This window comes from Hydra vulgaris, chromosome 08 (genome assembly GCF_038396675.1).
Source record: "Hydra vulgaris chromosome 08, alternate assembly HydraT2T_AEP".
NCBI classification, from domain to species: domain Eukaryota; kingdom Metazoa; phylum Cnidaria; class Hydrozoa; order Anthoathecata; family Hydridae; genus Hydra; species Hydra vulgaris.
The window spans coordinates 25,251,144-25,275,000 of record NC_088927.1 but is presented as its reverse complement, the minus strand read 5'-3'; the positions used below and the strand labels follow the sequence as shown (position 1 = coordinate 25,275,000).

Genomic DNA, 23,857 nt, shown 5'->3' with positions numbered 1-23,857 from the left:
AAAAACGTACAGCTGTTGTACAACGTTTCTACAACAATTGGAAACCAAACTTTACATAAAGGCAAAGAAACAAGCATTCAAAATATACGGGGGAATAATCTTACATCTAATAATCTAATAATCAAAAATCTATATATCAAAATAATCTAATAATCAAAAAATACGGGGGAAATATCTTACATAAAGGCAAAGAAACAAACACTCAAAATACGGGAGAATATGACAAAGGTTTTTAAAAGTACTAAAAAAATTTTTCTACAAACTTTTTAAAATTTTTTCAAAATGATAATTTTTAGTTCTATTATAACTTATCATGGTGTATTTTTTTAATCAAAGTTATTCTTTATATACTAAAAGTTTTGAAAAACTTAATTTTTTTTTATTAAAAATATTTACGTCACATACATTTATCTTATTTAAAAATAATGATGTTATTCAATTTCAAAATGTAATATTTAATGCCAACCAGCAGTACGAATTAAATATTTTGCAAATTTTCTAATATTAAGAAGTTGAGTCAATATAGCAACCATTATAAAGAGATTTGTAATAATTTTTATTTTGAGCTCTTAAATGACAGAAAAAACAACAACTTGTTATTATCAGTTTGTTTTTCCTTTTTTTAGATTGCAGCTTTTAATTAGTAGCTTATTTATTAACAATTAATAACAACATGTTTTTGAACTCTAGTTAAAAGTAAGTTTTGCAAAAGAAACAAAAAATGTTCAGTATCATTTTACAAAAAATCATAAAATAAAATTTCATTTTATGTTGCATTAAATACGTATACTACGTATATATATACAAATCTAACTTATAAATCTTTCAAACTTTTAAGTCTTTTTACAATGTGTATTACTCTTTTTTGATTAAATTAAGTATTCATTAAAAATGATTAAAATTGCAGCTTGTCCTCTTGAAATTAAATTAAATACTCAGGGTATTATGATTTGATGTTGGGCGCGCTTTCATGGTATCTTAAGTAATGACACCTATGACTGTAAGGCTTTTTTTCTATAGACCTAATTTTGTAATCAACTTAAAGTTGAATTTGGTAAAATGCAATTTACAAAAATAAGAGCGAAGCTGCAATAATAGTAAGAAATGTTGAAATAAAAACCCCGAATTTTTATTTCAACATTTTAAACGACAGCCTAAGGTGTTAAAAATTAAAAAAACTTTTTAGATATTTTTTTTAATCAAATAGAACTTGCTGTAGATGGAACGAAAAATAAAAATCTTTTTTTAAAAAAAAGGAAGATGCAAACTAAAAATTATATTCTTCAAGGATACGATGGAGCAAACCCCTTAACTAGCATAAGATAATGTGTAGCCAATTTAAAATTATATTCTTCAAGGATACGATGGAGCAAACCCCCTAACTAGCATAAGATAATGTGTAGCCAATTTAAAATTATATTCTTCAAGGATACGATGGAGCAAACCCCCTAACTAGCATAAGATAATGTGTAGCCAATTTAAAATTATATTCTTCAAGGATACGATGGGGTAGATCCCCTAACTAGCATAAGATAATGTGTAGCCAATTTAAAATTGGACAAATGTAGCAAATTTAAAAATGTGTGTTGTATTGCGACTTAAGTAATAACTTAAACACCTAATATTTATTGTTGACATTACAAAGACCATGAATAAAATTCTCCAAGACAAAAGGACCCCAAAATCTATTGAAATAAAAAAAAAGATAAAGTTGAAATTTAAAAAAATGTAAATGTAAATCTTCTTCAGTAAAATTATCTGTAGTCCAGATACGAGATCCCTACCTGGAGTAGATTTGCGAATTAGCATATCCCCGACAAAATGCAATGAGTGGTATTTGCAATTATTTTCAACAAAGAAACATTTAACAAAATGCAGAATACGTTCATTGTACAAGTCATTTATTATATCTTGTTGTTAAAGATGCAATAAAAAAATAAAAATGTGTCTGCATTTACACTAGAAAAATATTCCTTTTTAGAAATTATATTAACAGCATGGCTTTGCTTAAAAAATCACTAGCGAATAAAATTTAACTATAAAAAAATTAAATCCAAATCGATGGTATGGAATGGACTTGATGGCTTCTACCACTTGCTGTTAACTTCACTAATTGCTAGTAAACTACGTTAAACTTGATATATATATATATATATATATATATATATATATATATATATATATATATATATATATATATATATATATATATATATAAAAGTTTATCATGAAGCTTAAACAATATAAGATATATAAAAAAATTAGAGTTGAATTTTACGTGAGTTATAAAATTTTTTAAAAATCAAGATTAACTTCAAAAGTTATTCTTGATTTTTAAAAGATAAAAATAAAAATGTAGATTTAAGTGTAGCAAAATTATGTTAAACCTGTTTTATAACATTTTGTAGCCTATGGGCATTTGTTTTTCAAAGTTACGTTCTAAATGTCTTTTAAACGTTTTTTAAACGTCTTTTAAACATTCTTTATGTAAGAATGTTTAGAAGACGTTTAAAAGACACTTAAAATACATTTAGAACGTAACTTTTAAATACAAATGCCCGCTGGGTTCTGTTTATAATGCAAATTTTCTATCTGTGAAAAAACAATAAATCAAAAAAGCTCAAATGCTTCTTGGAAGACAAATGGTTTTAAAAAGTCATCAAACAAAGCTATATATAAATTACTTAAAAACAAAAATACCTTTAAATAAAAAATTATGCAAAGATAACAAACAGCTATTTGAAAAAACTCGTAAAAACTTAAAAAAGAGTTACTACTCATAGTTAATTGAATATGTTAAGAACGACTCTAAAGACACTTGGAAAACATTAAGAGAAATTGATGGAAAACAAAAAACTTGCTAAGGCCTTACCGCCGGTGATTAGAGTGGATAACAAAGATTTTTTTGAACCTAGATTATTAGCTCATGAGTTTAACGAATTCTTCATTGACATCGGTTCCAAACTGGCAAGTAAAATTTATTATATCCAAATTGTGTTCAATAACTTTGTTAAACCGATGGATGATTGCATTTGCTCCAATGAATTGTCTTCTAAGCTATCATTTTAGGAGCCTTAAGTGTCATTTAAATTTATTTAAAAACAAAGCCTCAGGAGCTGATGAAATGAACGGAAACTTAGTCTTAGAATGCTTTGAACAACTAAACGAGATATTTTTTTTTTAATTTTCAAAGCGTCAAAACAGAAAGGAGTTTTTCTTGATCAGTTAAAAATAGCCAAGATAACCCCAATCTTTAGAGAATAAGACAGAGCTTATATATGTAACAACCGACCTATCTTTATCCTATCAACATTTTCAAAAATTTTAGAAAAAACTATTTACAATAGATTAAATACTTATTTTAAGGAGAAAAATTTTTTTTATAAAAAACACTTTGGTTTTAAAAGAAATAGTTCTACTGAGCATGCAATTATCCTATTCGTCCGTGAAATCTCTAACTCTTTCAAAAATTTACAATTCTCTTAGGTGTTTTTTTTAGATTTATCATTAGGATTTGTTTCAGTAATTCATGGCATTTTGATTAATAAACTTAAATATTATGGAGTGAATGGCGTAACTTTAAAATAATTTAAAAGTTATATAACAAACCGAAAACAATTTGTTTCTTTTAACGATCCTTATCAAAAAAATGTTTTATGTGATCCTTATCAAAAAATGTTTTATGATATTTCATGTGGTGTTCCACAAGGATCAATTTTGGGGTCACTTTTTTTTTAAATCAAAATTAGTGATTTGCATAAAGCCACTAATCTTTTAAATATTATGTTTGCGGATGATACTAATTTATTTGTATATAATATCAATATGGATAAACTTTTTACAACTATGAATGAAAAACTCAAAAAAATTTCTAGCTGGTTCAAATGCAATAAAATTACCCTAAATATTAAAAAAACAAAACGGACTCTTCTTCATTCGATAACAAAAAAGCGTAACTTACCCCCAGCTCTGCCTGATTTTTTTATTGACAAAATTGAAATATAAAGAGATTTCGTCAAAATATTTATAGGTGTATACCTTGATAAGAACGTCATATGGGAGCAACATATTGATTATGTTGGTACTAAATTTTCCCAAAAGAAATTCTTTATAAGGCCAGAATCTATATAAATAACAAGTCTTATCCCAACTTTATTATGCATTCATTCATAGCATTCATTCATAGCTATATGAATTATGCAAATATTGCTTGGGCAAGCACTGAAAAAATGTAAAATCTCTCTATCGCATTCAGAGACATGCAATACGTGTAATTGATTTTGCTGATCGTTTTACTCACTCTAAACAACATTTTTTTGAAAGAGAATACTTAATATTTATGAACTAAGTATTTTTTATACTTTGTATTTTACATGTAAAAGAAATCTTTCTCCTGCCGTTTTTAACAATCTAATTATCTTGAAACCTACAAATAATACTCTCTACGAAGACCCAACATTCTATATAAGCGTTTTTGTCGAACAAATTTTAACCAACATTGCACTGATTATAGTGCACCTAAGTTTTGAAATGAAAGTGTTTCGCCGAATTTTAAATTTAAACTACCTACTTCTTTGCATATTTTTAAAGACAAGCTAAAAAACCCATCATACTCCCATATTATCAAAATTCAACATTATTATTTATATTATAAAAATATTTATTAAACATTATTACCAATAGTAAATGATAAAAGATTTTCTAACCGAAAATAAAACACCGCTTTCATGAAATGATAAAAGGTGATCATTTTTTTTTTCAATAGAAGATATGTTTCAAATTGGAATATTTATTCCAGTTACACGAAAAGCTTTGAAAACTAATTAAAAAAAAATACTTTGAAAATCTACAAAGATTATCAACTTTGAAAGACAAATTCTTTTAAAAGAATTTAAAAAGTTGAAATAGCAGTGTTTTACTAATTTAAGTGAACCATTTCCAATTTCATTCACTTAAAAAAAGACGAATAAAAAGAACAGCAAGTTGTAAAAGGTTATGCAAACTAAGTAATTAAAGAGTAAAAAGTAATTAAAATGGTGTATTTTTATGTTTTTATTGTTCTCCACACTTCCTGTAACGGTTGATTTTGCAGAAAACTCGTTTCGTAAGTTAAAACTTGTGAAAGACTATAGAAAAAGTAGTGTGCTGAAATCGCGATGAAATGGTCTTTCTATATTAGCAATCAAAAGTAGTAAGGCCAAGAAAATAGGTTTAAAAAACGAATATAGCAATCTTAAAAAATAAAAGCTTTTGTAATAATTCTTGAAAGTTTTTTGTTTGTAAATTTAAAAAAAAAAGGTGGTTTTTTACCTCAATTCTATTATTACTTTTTTTTTTTTTTTAATTCTCGTATACCATAAAAATAAGTTGCATTTTTTTATAATAAAAACAACAAATGTTTTTCTTGATCAGTTAAAAATAGCCAAGATAATCCCAATCTACAGAGAAGAAAACAGAGCTTATATATGTAACAACCGACCTTTCTCTATTCTATCAACATTTTCGAAAATTTAAAAAAAAACTATTTACAATAGATTATATAATTATTTTAAGGAGAAAAAATTTTTTTTATAAAAATCAATTTGGTTTTAAAAGAAATAGTTCTACTGAGCAAGCAATCATCCAATTCGTCCGTGAAATCTCTTTCAAAAATTTACAATTCTCTTAGGTGTTTTTTTTTTAGATTTATCATTAGGATTTGATACAGTAATTCATGGCATTTATGTTTTTTTAATATGGTTTTTCAGCTTATTTCCTTTTTTTTTTATTTATTTTTTTAATTTTCGTATACCGTACGTATGAGTTGCATTGTTTCCAATAAATACGGAAAAAACGCTATAAATACGGAAGTCATAGGAAATATCTTTTTATATCCGGAGCTAAAACTTTCTAGATACCCACTGTGTAAATCAGTTCATTAACAAAAAGATCACAGAGGCAAAGATATAACGTGATGTGGGAAATAGTTCTAACTTTTAAGTGAAAAATAGCTTTCTGAATTGAATTTAATAATGCGGCAAAACGAACTGGGCAAATTTAAAAAAAAAATTGCTTAATTCAAATGGAAGCTTTTTCCATCATTTTAAGAATCATTTTGAATGAAAGCGATAATTATCGTCAATTTACACAGCTCGTTTTATAATATAAAGCGTGAGGATGGGGCTTTGCGTAAACACGATTGCTTTGTGATTCTCAAACATACAAATACATAGTAAAACACACGAATACATAGTGAAAAATTACTTAAGGAAAAATCTTCTTTTTTTTTTCCTTTCTGCAACTTCTCTCTGTCTTCTTCCGTTAAACTGCATTTTCTCCAAAAAGTTGTCATACAAAACCAAAAGTGCGCCGGTATAAAGTAACAAAAAAAGTTGTACTGATGAAAAAATATTATTCAAGTAACTATTATCTACATATTAAACTTGTTAAAAAATTTCGTAATGCTCTAAAATATTATATTTATAGATTACACGAAAACGGCTTTTTATCGAGACCGACCGGCGATTTTATCCATTCAATTGCCTGTTGGGCAGTGACAAAGTAAACGTCGCTAAACTTTCGAACATCGTTCAAGAACCTTATGACAGCTAAAAAAGAAAGAAAATGTTTTCTTAAATAATTAAAAATGAAATTGCAGGAAAACGCAAACGTTTCTATTCATTAGAAGATATATCTAAAAATCATTTTTAATACCATCTTTACGGTAAGGTGCATTATCGAACCAAGTCGAATGGCCGAACATGGGGAAAGGTTGCTTATTATCCTCGTAGTGAAGCTTAAAGTTGGTCATTAACATGTTATACGTGCTTTCTTCAGTTTCTAAGTTTGTACATTCATCGAGCATTGTAGCAAACGTGGTAGCTGATTCGTCGCATTGCAATGTAACCAACGGAATTTCCCATACTCCAGGATACGTAACTAAATGAAAAGTATAAAATTTAAACGCATCAGAGTACGATAACTCAAACAAAAAGTAAAACATGAGCACACAACGAAATAAAAATTCAAACATAAGAACTCAATAAAACAAAAAGTAATACACGATAACTAAAAAATTAAGAGTGACGCACGATAACTCAATAACAAAAAGTAATACACGATGACTCAATAAAAATAACGCTATAACATATGCAAAGTTATTACGTGTTGGGCAGTTAGCCATGTAGCACGGCAAAGAAGGTAAGTAGTCCATCGTATATGGCCACCATCGTGTACCCGGAATGGTTCCCAACGAACTGTCATACAAAAACTGATTTTCAGCTAACACTTTAAACGTGTTTTCTTGGCTTGCAAGAAACGGAGTTCTCCATCCGAGTGTAGTTGTTCCGACTTCTTGCTGAATAGTATTTTTTTGTGTTAAAATCTCCATTTGCAGGTCTTCTAATACTGCCTTAAAACGAATAAAATAAAAACTTGCTAACAAGTAAAAGACACTGACTTTTGTATGTAATCTTTTTACTACAAAATAAAAAAGCTCTCAATACGGTCACTTGACCTTCAAATGAGGTGTTCGCGTGAAAAAATAGTCGAAAACGGAAAAATTAATTTATTTGTGAAACTTACTGTTTTACTCCACCATTCTTCCGGTAATTTGTGAGTTGCCGAATGATCTGCTATCTCATGGCCTATAAAATATAAGAGTATCCTTAAGTACAACGTAGTTATTGTGGACTAAGAAAAAAGAAGACGAAGAAAGTGCAGATCGTAGCGCTCAAATAGGTGTGCATTTTAAATTCAAAACAAAATTGACTTGAGTGGTATGCAAAAGCTTCCGTTTAAATACGGTATTTAATATCGTGTTTAAACGGAAGCTTTGCGTACTACTATATAATGTAGTATGCAAAGCTTCCGTTCTATTTAAATATGATGTTTAAATAAGAACGCGATAAAGAAGGAAAAGTTTTTCTAACTTTATTTAACTTTATATAAAAAACTAACCTCATAACAAAACGTTACTTATTGTTTGCGGATACTTTAATCGTTTACTCTTTTTTTTTTTTCTTCCTATTATTTGTACGGCGGAATTTTCAAGAACTATGAGCGTGAAGTACTTATTTTCAAAACTGTAAAGTTTACTTACCGCTCTGTTGCAACTTCTTTACGTAAGCGTAGTCGGAATTATCACCAGATACGAAAAACGTTGCTTTGATTGGACAACCATTAAAGTTAGTCGAGCCATTAAGTAACTCAGTGTAAAGCTGATATTTTTCTGGTGTAACTCCGTCGTCCATGGTTAATAAGATCATTTGCGGCGTGTTAACTTTTGACAATCCGCCAGGTATATCTGTTCCCGCGCATCTACATGACGGTAAACGACAGTTGGAAACATTGCAGGTTGATACCGATTCAGGTGACTCTGGTAAAACAAGATTTGTTGAGATTAAGTCGGCTTGAGTCGAGGCTGTAAAAAGTTCCGTCATCATGGGTTCATTTGACGAGAATAGAGACTGATCGGTTTCGACCGAAAAACTTTCCGTTGGAACATTTTCTAGAAGCATTGTGTTTGTAGTATCAAACGTTGTAGGCAGTGGTTCTTGAACGATTGATGACTGGTTAAAGGTATTTTCAGATGCAGAATTGGGCTGAAGCAAAGCTGTAAAGTAAATGTTACATGTATCATGTTTATAAGTTTTGAACCTTAAACAAAATTGATAAATAAATAAAAAAATAAAAAATAAATAAAAAAAAATAGAAGAAGAAGATTTCATGAAGTTACTCTGTAAAGTATCTCTTTTGATTACGTTGGCAGACATCTGATGTGCTACTAACAAAAGTAGAACCATTTTCTTCGCCATTTCAGCTTTCTCTAATAAACAAAATCAAAAAATGAAAAGAAAAAGTACATGTAATAAAAAATAAAAAGTAACTGTCGTATCATTTTATTTTTTATTTTTTTAAATAAAAATAATCACATAAAGTCTTGTAACGTTTTTACCTTTTATGATCAGTGTTTAGTTTTTGCTCTTTGTACGATGATATCATAAGTTTGAGTTTCGATTTATAAGAAAAAGAACGGAAACGGTTTTACTAAATACCTTATTTGACTGTCTTTAAACAGCCTTGTTTTTACAAACTACGACCCATTAAATGACTGAATGTAAAAGTCTAAACGCTTTCGATTTATTAGGGAAATCCGTCAATACGTTTACACTCTTTATGTTCAAAACAAATTTTACTAGAATTTGATAATTACGAACTTAGGTGTAAACGTTATACTCTAACTTTTTCTCATAAGTACGTTACGAACAGGAAACGTTAAAACTTTATTAATCGAAACGAGTTTAATTGGCAACATCGTTTATCGTTAAATTTTGCCCTGAGATTCGTTTTGTTGCATTGTTGTTTTTTGTTTTTATAAATAAATATGATTTTTGCATTATGGACATAACCATGTAAATAAAATAAATAAAAGTTTGCAACACTTTTGATGATCTAGACTCAAAACGTGTTGCAAGCAGTGATGATGAGGCGAGTATGTTTCTCTTTTGCTTATTTTACACTGATTAAACGGACTTTATGGCATACTATACGCAATTGGTGACAACATAACTCTATTATTATTAGCGCAACAATATCTTCAAGCATGAATCCTACTTCATAAAAGAATTTCAAAGTTAATATTCATTTGCTTGTGTTTTCGTATATTTCATAACCTTGTCTTTAAAAACGTAGACAGCTTTAATATTATTTTTTATTGTAATTCATGCCCTTTTTTATTGTATTTCAGCGTCATGTACATTAGTTTGTATATTTTCTTAAAATCAGCAATTATGATGGTCTCAAAACTCGTTATCACTGCTAGCAACACACTTTGAATCTAGGTCAACAAAAGTGTTGCGAATTTTTATTGGCATACTTAAGTCCGCATGCAAAAATTGTTCTTTTCTAGAATTTGTTGCCCACAAACCATAATAGATGCGGCAACTTTTTACTTGTAACTTTAGCAACCAGCAAGGGTATAAGAGAATTTTAGTGCTCAAAATAATGGAACGTGCGTTTCATAAGATTCACTCTGTAATGCTTTATTTTTTGAGGTCACTTATAACTTTTTTAAACGGCTCTCAAAAAACTTTCATTTTACTAAAAACAATTTTATTTATGCATTGTTTTACATGAAAGTTTTTTTCTGAAATTGTTTTCTGAAATTGTTTTCTTAATGCAGTGGCGTAACAACCTTAATGCACAAACCGCCCTACAAAATTGACATGCGTGGGCACTTCGATGTTGGAATCAGAAGTTTATTATTATTTGTTTACTTTGTGAAAAATAGATTATAGATTTGTTTATTTTGTGAAAAAAACAAATTTAAAAAAAAAATACGTCTGGTTGAAGTTTTATTGTTTTGAAGAAGTTTAGTTTCAGCTAAAATGATTTTATGTATTGATAAATATAAATAAAAACTCTTTGGAACGCCATTTTCATCATTTAAATTTTTTTATAAAATTAAAGATTGCCGCATTTACGCAAGATAAATAAATGTTAAGTTTTGACATTAACAGATCAAAAAGTAAAGATTTTTAAACAAGCTTAGGCTTACCAGACATACGGTTGCCTAAAGGAAGACATGGAAAAGCCAAAAGTAGGACAAAGGAGAGCATACTTAATTTTAGTAATACCTAATAATTTTTTTCGAAATTATTAAGCCAGCACAAACTAGAACCTTCTGGTTCTAGTTTGTGCTGGCTTATTAATTTAAAGAAGAAAAAAATTTTTTTTTTAAATTAATGGTTAACAAGGTGCTCCCAGAAGTCCTAACGGACTTATCAAAGAGCACCGCGGATGAGGAATTAACTAGGAAGCTAACGCCTCCTTCCTTACCAATGTTGCTTTGTTACCCACGTCGAACTTCCGACCTCATGGTTTTGAACTAGAACTCTAACCACATCTTTATTGAAAAAAATGAAGATGCTAACTATAAATAATGAAGATGCTAACTAAAAATATGTATTCGTCAACGATGCGATGAAGCAAACGAAATGAGTGGTTCTGCATTGGCCTGCAGAAAACAAAAAAAAAAAGAATATTTAACAAAATGCAGAATAAGATCAAGCTATTTTAAATATCGATAAGGGCAATTCGTTTGAACCTGTCTCATAACAAAGTCTAAAGTTAGACGTAAATTTAGCAAGATGCGATTTAGAGAAATAAAAGCGACGCTGCAGAAATTGCAAGAACTTGGAATGCTAAAATGAAAACCCTGAGTTTCTAACCGAAAATGAAACACCGTTTTCCACCGCTTTCCACCACTTTCCACCGCGTAGTCCAGATACGAGCTCCCTACCTGGAGTAGATTTGCGAATTAGCGTATCCCCGACCAAATGTAATGAGTGGTATTTGCAATTATTTGCAACAAAGAAACATTTAAAAAAATGCAGAATGCGTTCATTGCACAAGCCATAATTTATATCTTGTTGTTAAAGATGCAATAAAAAAATAAAAATGTGTCTGCATTTACACTCAAGAAAAATATTCCTTTTTATGATATATTTTTAGAAATTTTATTTTTAATATAAATATATTTTTAGAAATTATATTTTTAATATAAATATATTTTTAGAAATTATATTTTTAATATAAATATATTTTTAGAAATTATATTTTTAATATAAATATATTTTTAGAAATTATATTTTTAATATAAATATATTTTTAGAAATTATATTTTTAATATAAATATATTTTGAGAAATTATATTTTTAATATAAATATATTTTGAGAAATTATATTTTTAATATAAATATATTTTGAGAAATTATATTAACAGCATGGCTTTGCTTTAAAAATCACATGCGAATAAAATTTAAATATAAAAAAATTAATTAATCCAAATCGATGGTACGTAATTGACTTGATGGTTTCTACCACTTGCTGTTAACTTCACTAATTGCTAATAAACTACGTTACACTCGATATAAAAAACAAGAAAAAATGTTTATCATGAAGCTTAAACAATAAAAGATATATAAAAAAATTAGAGTTGAATTTTACGTGAGTTAAAATATGTTTTAAAAAACAAGAACAACTTCAAAAGCTATTCTTGATTTTTAAAAAAGCAAAATAAAAATGTAGATCTAAATGTAGCAAAATTAATTTGAACCTGTCTTATAACATTTTGCTCTGTTTATGATGCAAATTTTCTATCTGTGATAAAACAATAAATCAAAAAAGCTCAAATGCTTCTTGGAAGACAAATGGTTTTAAAAAATCATCAAACAAAGCTATATATAAATTACTTAAAAACAAAAATACCTTTAAATAAAAAATTATACAAAGATAACAAACAGCTATTTGAAAAAACTCGTAAAAACTTAAAAAAGAGTTACTACTCATAGTTAATTGAATATGTTAAGAACGACTCTAAAGACACTTGGAAAACATTAAGAGAAATTGATGGAAAACAAAAAACTTGCAAAGGCCTTACCGCAGGTGATTAGAGTGGATAACAAAGATTTTTTTGAACCTAGATTATTAGCTCATGAGTTTAACGAATTCTTCATTGACATCGGTTCCAAACTGGCAAGTAAAATTCCTAATACCCAAATTGTGTTCAATAACTTTGTTAAACCGATGGATGATTGCATTTGCTCCAATGAATTGTCTTCTAAGCTATCATTTTAGGAGCCTTAAGTGTCATTTAAATTTATTTAAAAACAAAGCCTCAGGAGCTGATGAAATGAACGGAAACTTAGTCTTAGAATGCTTTGAACAACTAAACGAGATATTTTTTTTTTAATTTTCAAAGCGTCAAAACAGAAAGGAGTTTTTCTTGATCAGTTAAAAATAGCCAAGATAATCCCAATCTACAGAGAAGAAAACAGAGCTTATATATGTAACAACCGACCTTTCTCTATTCTATCAACATTTTCGAAAATTTAAAAAAAAACTATTTACAATAGATTATATAATTATTTTAAGGAGAAAAAATTTTTTTTATAAAAATCAATTTGGTTTTAAAAGAAATAGTTCTACTGAGCAAGCAATCATCCAATTCGTCCGTGAAATCTCTTTCAAAAATTTACAATTCTCTTAGGTGTTTTTTTTTTAGATTTATCATTAGGATTTGATACAGTAATTCATGGCATTTATGTTTTTTTAATATGGTTTTTCAGCTTATTTCCTTTTTTTTTTATTTATTTTTTTAATTTTCGTATACCGTACGTATGAGTTGCATTGTTTCCAATAAATACGGAAAAAACGCTATAAATACGGAAGTCATAGGAAATATCTTTTTATATCCGGAGCTAAAACTTTCTAGATACCCACTGTGTAAATCAGTTCATTAACAAAAAGATCACAGAGGCAAAGATATAACGTGATGTGGGAAATAGTTCTAACTTTTAAGTGAAAAATAGCTTTCTGAATTGAATTTAATAATGCGGCAAAACGAACTGGGCAAATTTAAAAAAAAAATTGCTTAATTCAAATGGAAGCTTTTTCCATCATTTTAAGAATCATTTTGAATGAAAGCGATAATTATCGTCAATTTACACAGCTCGTTTTATAATATAAAGCGTGAGGATGGGGCTTTGCGTAAACACGATTGCTTTGTGATTCTCAAACATACAAATACATAGTAAAACACACGAATACATAGTGAAAAATTACTTAAGGAAAAATCTTCTTTTTTTTTTCCTTTCTGCAACTTCTCTCTGTCTTCTTCCGTTAAACTGCATTTTCTCCAAAAAGTTGTCATACAAAACCAAAAGTGCGCCGGTATAAAGTAACAAAAAAAGTTGTACTGATGAAAAAATATTATTCAAGTAACTATTATCTACATATTAAACTTGTTAAAAAATTTCGTAATGCTCTAAAATATTATATTTATAGATTACACGAAAACGGCTTTTTATCGAGACCGACCGGCGATTTTATCCATTCAATTGCCTGTTGGGCAGTGACAAAGTAAACGTCGCTAAACTTTCGAACATCGTTCAAGAACCTTATGACAGCTAAAAAAGAAAGAAAATGTTTTCTTAAATAATTAAAAATGAAATTGCAGGAAAACGCAAACGTTTCTATTCATTAGAAGATATATCTAAAAATCATTTTTAATACCATCTTTACGGTAAGGTGCATTATCGAACCAAGTCGAATGGCCGAACATGGGGAAAGGTTGCTTATTATCCTCGTAGTGAAGCTTAAAGTTGGTCATTAACATGTTATACGTGCTTTCTTCAGTTTCTAAGTTTGTACATTCATCGAGCATTGTAGCAAACGTGGTAGCTGATTCGTCGCATTGCAATGTAACCAACGGAATTTCCCATACTCCAGGATACGTAACTAAATGAAAAGTATAAAATTTAAACGCATCAGAGTACGATAACTCAAACAAAAAGTAAAACATGAGCACACAACGAAATAAAAATTCAAACATAAGAACTCAATAAAACAAAAAGTAATACACGATAACTAAAAAATTAAGAGTGACGCACGATAACTCAATAACAAAAAGTAATACACGATGACTCAATAAAAATAACGCTATAACATATGCAAAGTTATTACGTGTTGGGCAGTTAGCCATGTAGCACGGCAAAGAAGGTAAGTAGTCCATCGTATATGGCCACCATCGTGTACCCGGAATGGTTCCCAACGAACTGTCATACAAAAACTGATTTTCAGCTAACACTTTAAACGTGTTTTCTTGGCTTGCAAGAAACGGAGTTCTCCATCCGAGTGTAGTTGTTCCGACTTCTTGCTGAATAGTATTTTTTTGTGTTAAAATCTCCATTTGCAGGTCTTCTAATACTGCCTTAAAACGAATAAAATAAAAACTTGCTAACAAGTAAAAGACACTGACTTTTGTATGTAATCTTTTTACTACAAAATAAAAAAGCTCTCAATACGGTCACTTGACCTTCAAATGAGGTGTTCGCGTGAAAAAATAGTCGAAAACGGAAAAATTAATTTATTTGTGAAACTTACTGTTTTACTCCACCATTCTTCCGGTAATTTGTGAGTTGCCGAATGATCTGCTATCTCATGGCCTATAAAATATAAGAGTATCCTTAAGTACAACGTAGTTATTGTGGACTAAGAAAAAAGAAGACGAAGAAAGTGCAGATCGTAGCGCTCAAATAGGTGTGCATTTTAAATTCAAAACAAAATTGACTTGAGTGGTATGCAAAAGCTTCCGTTTAAATACGGTATTTAATATCGTGTTTAAACGGAAGCTTTGCGTACTACTATATAATGTAGTATGCAAAGCTTCCGTTCTATTTAAATATGATGTTTAAATAAGAACGCGATAAAGAAGGAAAAGTTTTTCTAACTTTATTTAACTTTATATAAAAAACTAACCTCATAACAAAACGTTACTTATTGTTTGCGGATACTTTAATCGTTTACTCTTTTTTTTTTTTCTTCCTATTATTTGTACGGCGGAATTTTCAAGAACTATGAGCGTGAAGTACTTATTTTCAAAACTGTAAAGTTTACTTACCGCTCTGTTGCAACTTCTTTACGTAAGCGTAGTCGGAATTATCACCAGATACGAAAAACGTTGCTTTGATTGGACAACCATTAAAGTTAGTCGAGCCATTAAGTAACTCAGTGTAAAGCTGATATTTTTCTGGTGTAACTCCGTCGTCCATGGTTAATAAGATCATTTGCGGCGTGTTAACTTTTGACAATCCGCCAGGTATATCTGTTCCCGCGCATCTACATGACGGTAAACGACAGTTGGAAACATTGCAGGTTGATACCGATTCAGGTGACTCTGGTAAAACAAGATTTGTTGAGATTAAGTCGGCTTGAGTCGAGGCTGTAAAAAGTTCCGTCATCATGGGTTCATTTGACGAGAATAGAGACTGATCGGTTTCGACCGAAAAACTTTCCGTTGGAACATTTTCTAGAAGCATTGTGTTTGTAGTATCAAACGTTGTAGGCAGTGGTTCTTGAACGATTGATGACTGGTTAAAGGTATTTTCAGATGCAGAATTGGGCTGAAGCAAAGCTGTAAAGTAAATGTTACATGTATCATGTTTATAAGTTTTGAACCTTAAACAAAATTGATAAATAAATAAAAAAATAAAAAATAAATAAAAAAAAATAGAAGAAGAAGATTTCATGAAGTTACTCTGTAAAGTATCTCTTTTGATTACGTTGGCAGACATCTGATGTGCTACTAACAAAAGTAGAACCATTTTCTTCGCCATTTCAGCTTTCTCTAATAAACAAAATCAAAAAATGAAAAGAAAAAGTACATGTAATAAAAAATAAAAAGTAACTGTCGTATCATTTTATTTTTTATTTTTTTAAATAAAAATAATCACATAAAGTCTTGTAACGTTTTTACCTTTTATGATCAGTGTTTAGTTTTTGCTCTTTGTACGATGATATCATAAGTTTGAGTTTCGATTTATAAGAAAAAGAACGGAAACGGTTTTACTAAATACCTTATTTGACTGTCTTTAAACAGCCTTGTTTTTACAAACTACGACCCATTAAATGACTGAATGTAAAAGTCTAAACGCTTTCGATTTATTAGGGAAATCCGTCAATACGTTTACACTCTTTATGTTCAAAACAAATTTTACTAGAATTTGATAATTACGAACTTAGGTGTAAACGTTATACTCTAACTTTTTCTCATAAGTACGTTACGAACAGGAAACGTTAAAACTTTATTAATCGAAACGAGTTTAATTGGCAACATCGTTTATCGTTAAATTTTGCCCTGAGATTCGTTTTGTTGCATTGTTGTTTTTTGTTTTTATAAATAAATATGATTTTTGCATTATGGACATAACCATGTAAATAAAATAAATAAAAGTTTGCAACACTTTTGATGATCTAGACTCAAAACGTGTTGCAAGCAGTGATGATGAGGCGAGTATGTTTCTCTTTTGCTTATTTTACACTGATTAAACGGACTTTATGGCATACTATACGCAATTGGTGACAACATAACTCTATTATTATTAGCGCAACAATATCTTCAAGCATGAATCCTACTTCATAAAAGAATTTCAAAGTTAATATTCATTTGCTTGTGTTTTCGTATATTTCATAACCTTGTCTTTAAAAACGTAGACAGCTTTAATATTATTTTTTATTGTAATTCATGCCCTTTTTTATTGTATTTCAGCGTCATGTACATTAGTTTGTATATTTTCTTAAAATCAGCAATTATGATGGTCTCAAAACTCGTTATCACTGCTAGCAACACACTTTGAATCTAGGTCAACAAAAGTGTTGCGAATTTTTATTGGCATACTTAAGTCCGCATGCAAAAATTGTTCTTTTCTAGAATTTGTTGCCCACAAACCATAATAGATGCGGCAACTTTTTACTTGTAACTTTAGCAACCAGCAAGGGTATAAGAGAATTTTAGTGCTCAAAATAATGGAACGTGCGTTTCATAAGATTCACTCTGTAATGCTTTATTTTTTGAGGTCACTTATAACTTTTTTAAACGGCTCTCAAAAAACTTTCATTTTACTAAAAACAATTTTATTTATGCATTGTTTTACATGAAAGTTTTTTTCTGAAATTGTTTTCTGAAATTGTTTTCTTAATGCAGTGGCGTAACAACCTTAATGCACAAACCGCCCTACAAAATTGACATGCGTGGGCACTTCGATGTTGGAATCAGAAGTTTATTATTATTTGTTTACTTTGTGAAAAATAGATTATAGATTTGTTTATTTTGTGAAAAAAACAAATTTAAAAAAAAAATACGTCTGGTTGAAGTTTTATTGTTTTGAAGAAGTTTAGTTTCAGCTAAAATGATTTTATGTATTGATAAATATAAATAAAAACTCTTTGGAACGCCATTTTCATCATTTAAATTTTTTTATAAAATTAAAGATTGCCGCATTTACGCAAGATAAATAAATGTTAAGTTTTGACATTAACAGATCAAAAAGTAAAGATTTTTAAACAAGCTTAGGCTTACCAGACATACGGTTGCCTAAAGGAAGACATGGAAAAGCCAAAAGTAGGACAAAGGAGAGCATACTTAATTTTAGTAATACCTAATAATTTTTTTCGAAATTATTAAGCCAGCACAAACTAGAACCTTCTGGTTCTAGTTTGTGCTGGCTTATTAATTTAAAGAAGAAAAAAATTTTTTTTTTAAATTAATGGTTAACAAGGTGCTCCCAGAAGTCCTAACGGACTTATCAAAGAGCACCGCGGATGAGGAATTAACTAGGAAGCTAACGCCTCCTTCCTTACCAATGTTGCTTTGTTACCCACGTCGAACTTCCGACCTCATGGTTTTGAACTAGAACTCTAACCACATCTTTATTGAAAAAAATGAAGATGCTAACTATAAATAATGAAGATGCTAACTAAAAATATGTATTCGTCAACGATGCGATGAAGCAAACGAAATGAGTGGTTCTGCATTGGCCTGCAGAAAACAAAAAAAAAAAGAATATTTAACAAAATGCAGAATAAGATCAAGCTATTTTAAATATCGATAAGGGCAATTCGTTTGAACCTGTCTCATAACAAAGTCTAAAGTTAGACGTAAATTTAGCAAGATGCGATTTAGAGAAATAAAAGCGACGCTGCAGAAATTGCAAGAACTTGGAATGCTAAAATGAAAACCCTGAGTTTCTAACCGAAAATGAAACACCGTTTTCCACCGCTTTCCACCACTTTCCACCGCGTAGTCCAGATACGAGCTCCCTACCTGGAGTAGATTTGCGAATTAGCGTATCCCCGACCAAATGTAATGAGTGGTATTTGCAATTATTTGCAACAAAGAAACATTTAAAAAAATGCAGAATGCGTTCATTGCACAAGCCATAATTTATATCTTGTTGTTAAAGATGCAATAAAAAAATAAAAATGTGTCTGCATTTACACTCAAGAAAAATATTCCTTTTTATGATATATTTTTAGAAATTTTATTTTTAATATAAATATATTTTTAGAAATTATATTTTTAATATAAATATATTTTTAGAAATTATATTTTTAATATAAATATATTTTTAGAAATTATATTTTTAATATAAATATATTTTTAGAAATTATATTTTTAATATAAATATATTTTTAGAAATTATATTTTTAATATAAATATATTTTGAGAAATTATATTTTTAATATAAATATATTTTGAGAAATTATATTTTTAATATAAATATATTTTTAGAAATTATATTAACAGCATGGCTTTGCTTTAAAAATCACATGCGAATAAAATTTAAATATAAAAAAATTAATTAATCCAAATCGATGGTACGTAATTGACTTGATGGTTTCTACCACTTGCTGTTAACTTCACTAATTGCTAATAAACTACGTTACACTCGATATAAAAAACAAGAAAAAATGTTTATCATGAAGCTTAAACAATAAAAGATATATAAAAAAATTAGAGTTGAATTTTACGTGAGTTAAAATATGTTTTAAAAACAAGAACAACTTCAAAAGCTATTCTTGATTTTTAAAAAAGCAAAATAAAAATGTAGATCTAAATGTAGCAAAATTAATTTGAACCTGTCTTATAACATTTTGCTCTGTTTATGATGCAAATTTTCTATCTGTGATAAAACAATAAATCAAAAAAGCTCAAATGCTTCTTGGAAGACAAATGGTTTTAAAAAATCATCAAACAAAGCTATATATAAATTACTTAAAAACAAAAATACCTTTAAATAAAAAATTATACAAAGATAACAAACAGCTATTTGAAAAAACTCGTAAAAACTTAAAAAAGAGTTACTACTCATAGTTAATTGAATATGTTAAGAACGACTCTAAAGACACTTGGAAAACATTAAGAGAAATTGATGGAAAACAAAAAACTTGCAAAGGCCTTACCGCAGGTGATTAGAGTGGATAACAAAGATTTTTTTGAACCTAGATTATTAGCTCATGAGTTTAACGAATTCTTCATTGACATCGGTTCCAAACTGGCAAGTAAAATTCCTAATACCCAAATTGTGTTCAATAACTTTGTTAAACCGATGGATGATTGCATTTGCTCCAATGAATTGTCTTCTAAGCTATCATTTTAGGAGCCTTAAGTGTCATTTAAATTTATTTAAAAACAAAGCCTCAGGAGCTGATGAAATGCAGAAATGGAAACTTAGTCTTAGAATGCTTTGAACAACTAAACTAGATATTTTTTTTTTAATTTTCAAAGCGTCAAAACAGAAAGGAGTTTTTCTTGATCAGTTAAAGAATAGCCAAGATAATCCCAATCTACAGAGAAGAAAACAGAGCTTATATATGTAACAACCGACCTTTCTCTATTCTATCAACATTTTCGAAAATTAAAAAAACTATTTACAATAGATTATATAATTATTTTAAGGAGAAAAAATTTTTTTTATAAAAATCAATTTGGTTTTAAAAGAAATAGTTCTACTGAGCAAGCAATCATCCAATTCGTCCGTGAAATCTCTTTCAAAAATTTACAATTCTCTTAGGTGTTTTTTTTTTAGATTTATCATTAGGATTTGATACAGTAATTCATGGCATTTATGTTTTTTTAATATGGTTTTTCAGCTTATTTCCTTTTTTTTTTATTTATTTTTTTAATTTTCGTATACCGTACGTATGAGTTGCATTGTTTCCAATAAATACGGAAAAAACGCTATAAATACGGAAGTCATAGGAAATATCTTTTTATATCCGGAGCTAAAACTTTCTAGATACCCACTGTGTAAATCAGTTCATTAACAAAAAGATCACAGAGGCAAAGATATAACGTGATGTGGGAAATAGTTCTAACTTTTAAGTGAAAAATAGCTTTCTGAATTGAATTTAATAATGCGGCAAAACGAACTGGGCAAATTTAAAAAAAAAATTGCTTAATTCAAATGGAAGCTTTTTCCATCATTTTAAGAATCATTTTGAATGAAAGCGATAATTATCGTCAATTTACACAGCTCGTTTTATAATATAAAGCGTGAGGATGGGGCTTTGCGTAAACACGATTGCTTTGTGATTCTCAAACATACAAATACATAGTAAAACACACGAATACATAGTGAAAAATTACTTAAGGAAAAATCTTCTTTTTTTTTTCCTTTCTGCAACTTCTCTCTGTCTTCTTCCGTTAAACTGCATTTTCTCCAAAAAGTTGTCATACAAAACCAAAAGTGCGCCGGTATAAAGTAACAAAAAAAGTTGTACTGATGAAAAAATATTATTCAAGTAACTATTATCTACATATTAAACTTGTTAAAAAATTTCGTAATGCTCTAAAATATTATATTTATAGATTACACGAAAACGGCTTTTTATCGAGACCGACCGGCGATTTTATCCATTCAATTGCCTGTTGGGCAGTGACAAAGTAAACGTCGCTAAACTTTCGAACATCGTTCAAGAACCTTATGACAGCTAAAAAAGAAAGAAAATGTTTTCTTGAGAATTAAAAATGAAATTGCAGGAAAACGCAAACGTTTCTATTCATTAGAAGATATATCTAAAAATCATTTTTAATACCATCTTTACGGTAAGGTGCATTATCGAACCAAGTCGAATGGCCGAACATGGGGAAAGGTTGCTTATTATCCTCGTAGTGAAGCTTAAAGTTGGTCATTAACATGTTATACGTGCTTTCTTCAGTTTCTAAGTTTGTACATTCATCGAGCATTGTAGCAAACGTGGTAGCTGATTCGTCGCATTGCAATGTAACCACGGAATTTCCCATACTCCAGGATACGTAACTAAATGAAAAGTATAAAATTTAAACGCATCAGAGTACGATAACTCAAACAAAAAGTAAAACATGAGCACACAACGAAATAAAAATTCAAACATAAGAACTCAATAAAACAAAAAGTAATACACGATAACTAAAAAATTAAGAGTGACGCACGATAACTCAATAACAAAAAGTAATACACGATGACTCAATAAAAATAACGCTATAACATATGCAAAGTTATTACGTGTTGGGCAGTTAGCCATGTAGCACGGCAAGAAGGTAAGTAGTCCATCGTATATGGCCACCATCGTGTACCCGGAATGGTTCCCAACGAACTGTCATACAAAAACTGATTTTCAGCTAACACTTTAAACGTGTTTTCTTGGCTTGCAAGAAACGGAGTTCTCCATCCGAGTGTAGTTGTTCCGACTTCTTGCTGAATAGTATTTTTTTGTGTTAAAATCTCCATTTGCAGGTCTTCTAATACTGCCTTAAAACGAATAAAATAAAAACTTGCTAACAAGTAAAAGACACTGACTTTTGTATGTAATCTTTTTACTACAAAATAAAAAAGCTCTCAATACGGTCACTTGACCTTCAAATGAGGTGTTCGCGTGAAAAAATAGTCGAAAACGGAAAAATTAATTTATTTGTGAAACTTACTGTTTTACTCCACCATTCTTCCGGTAATTTGTGAGTTGCCGAATGATCTGCTATCTCATGGCCTATAAAATATAAGAGTATCCTTAAGTACAACGTAGTTATTGTGGACTAAAAAAGAAAAAAGAAGACGAAGAAAGTGCAGATCGTAGCGCTCAAATAGGTGTGCATTTTAAATTCAAAACAAAATTGACTTGAGTGGTATGCAAAAGCTTCCGTTTAAATACGGTATTTAATATCGTGTTTAAACGGAAGCTTTGCGTACTACTATATAATGTAGTATGCAAAGCTTCCGTTCTATTTAAATATGATGTTTAAATAAGAACGCGATAAAGAAGGAAAAGTTTTTCTAACTTTATTTAACTTTATATAAAAAACTAACCTCATAACAAAACGTTACTTATTGTTTGCGGATACTTTAATCGTTTACTCTTTTTTTTTTTTTATTCCTATTATTTGTACGGCGGAATTTTCAAGAACTATGAGCGTGAAGTACTTATTTTCAAAACTGTAAAGTTTACTTACCGCTCTGTTGCAACTTCTTTACGTAAGCGTAGTCGGAATTATCACCAGATACGAAAAACGTTGCTTTGATTGGACAACCATTAAAGTTAGTCGAGCCATTAAGTAACTCAGTGTAAAGCTGATATTTTTCTGGTGTAACTCCGTCGTCCATGGTTAATAAGATCATTTGCGGCGTGTTAACTTTTGACAATCCGCCAGGTATATCTGTTCCCGCGCATCTACATGACGGTAAACGACAGTTGGAAACATTGCAGGTTGATACCGATTCAGGTGACTCTGGTAAAACAAGATTTGTTGAGATTAAGTCGGCTTGAGTCGAGGCTGTAAAAAGTTCCGTCATCATGGGTTCATTTGACGAGAATAGAGACTGATCGGTTTCGACCGAAAAACTTTCCGTTGGAACATTTTCTAGAAGCATTGTGTTTGTAGTATCAAACGTTGTAGGCAGTGGTTCTTGAACGATTGATGACTGGTTAAAGGTATTTTCAGATGCAGAATTGGGCTGAAGCAAAGCTGTAAAGTAAATGTTACATGTATCATGTTTATAAGTTTTGAACCTTAAACAAAATTGATAAATAAATAAAAAAATAAAAAATAAATAAAAAAAAATAGAAGAAGAAGATTTCATGAAGTTACTCTGTAAAGTATCTCTTTTGATTACGTTGGCAGACATCTGATGTGCTACTAACAAAAGTAGAACCATTTTCTTCGCCATTTCAGCTTTCTCTAATAAACAAAATCAAAAAATGAAAAGAAAAAGTACATGTAATAAAAAATAAAAAGTAACTGTCGTATCATTTTATTTTTTATTTTTTTAAATAAAAATAATCACATAAAGTCTTGTAACGTTTTTACCTTTTATGATCAGTGTTTAGTTTTTGCTCTTTGTACGATGATATCATAAGTTTGAGTTTCGATTTATAAGAAAAAGAACGGAAACGGTTTTACTAAATACCTTATTTGACTGTCTTTAAACAGCCTTGTTTTTACAAACTACGACCCATTAAATGACTGAATGTAAAAGTCTAAACGCTTTCGATTTATTAGGGA

General features: G+C 29.3%; 1 protein-coding gene across 1 annotated transcript; it reads right to left on the bottom strand.

The window, feature by feature from the left end:
- Positions 1 to 6,459: 6,459 nt before the first annotated feature.
- Positions 6,460 to 23,522, bottom strand: LOC136083161 (uncharacterized). The gene is made up of 16 exons (XM_065802567.1): positions 23,444 to 23,522; positions 22,808 to 23,320; positions 22,286 to 22,347; positions 21,850 to 22,112; positions 21,418 to 21,641; positions 16,079 to 16,168; positions 15,443 to 15,955; positions 14,926 to 14,987; positions 14,506 to 14,752; positions 14,056 to 14,280; positions 13,833 to 13,949; positions 8,081 to 8,593; positions 7,564 to 7,625; positions 7,144 to 7,390; positions 6,694 to 6,918; positions 6,460 to 6,587 (listed from the first exon to the last, which is right to left on the bottom strand). Exons 1-16 carry the CDS (start codon positions 23,520 to 23,522, stop codon positions 6,460 to 6,462), a joined length of 3,570 nt encoding a protein of 1,189 aa, XP_065658639.1.
- Positions 23,523 to 23,857: the final 335 nt, after the last annotated feature.

Bases quoted from the DNA above. Each gene is read 5' to 3' on its own strand.
- LOC136083161 (XM_065802567.1), bottom strand. From the start codon at position 23,522: ATGGCGAAGAAAATGGTTCTACTTTTGTTAGTAGCACATCAGATGTCT. The intron at 7,391-7,563 runs GTAAGTTTCACA...ATTCGTTTTAAG, and splicing joins AAGAATGGTGGAGTAAAACA to GCAGTATTAGAAGACCTGCA. The intron at 6,919-7,143 runs GTAATAACTTTG...CTTTTCATTTAG, and splicing joins CATGGCTAACTGCCCAACAC to TTACGTATCCTGGAGTATGG.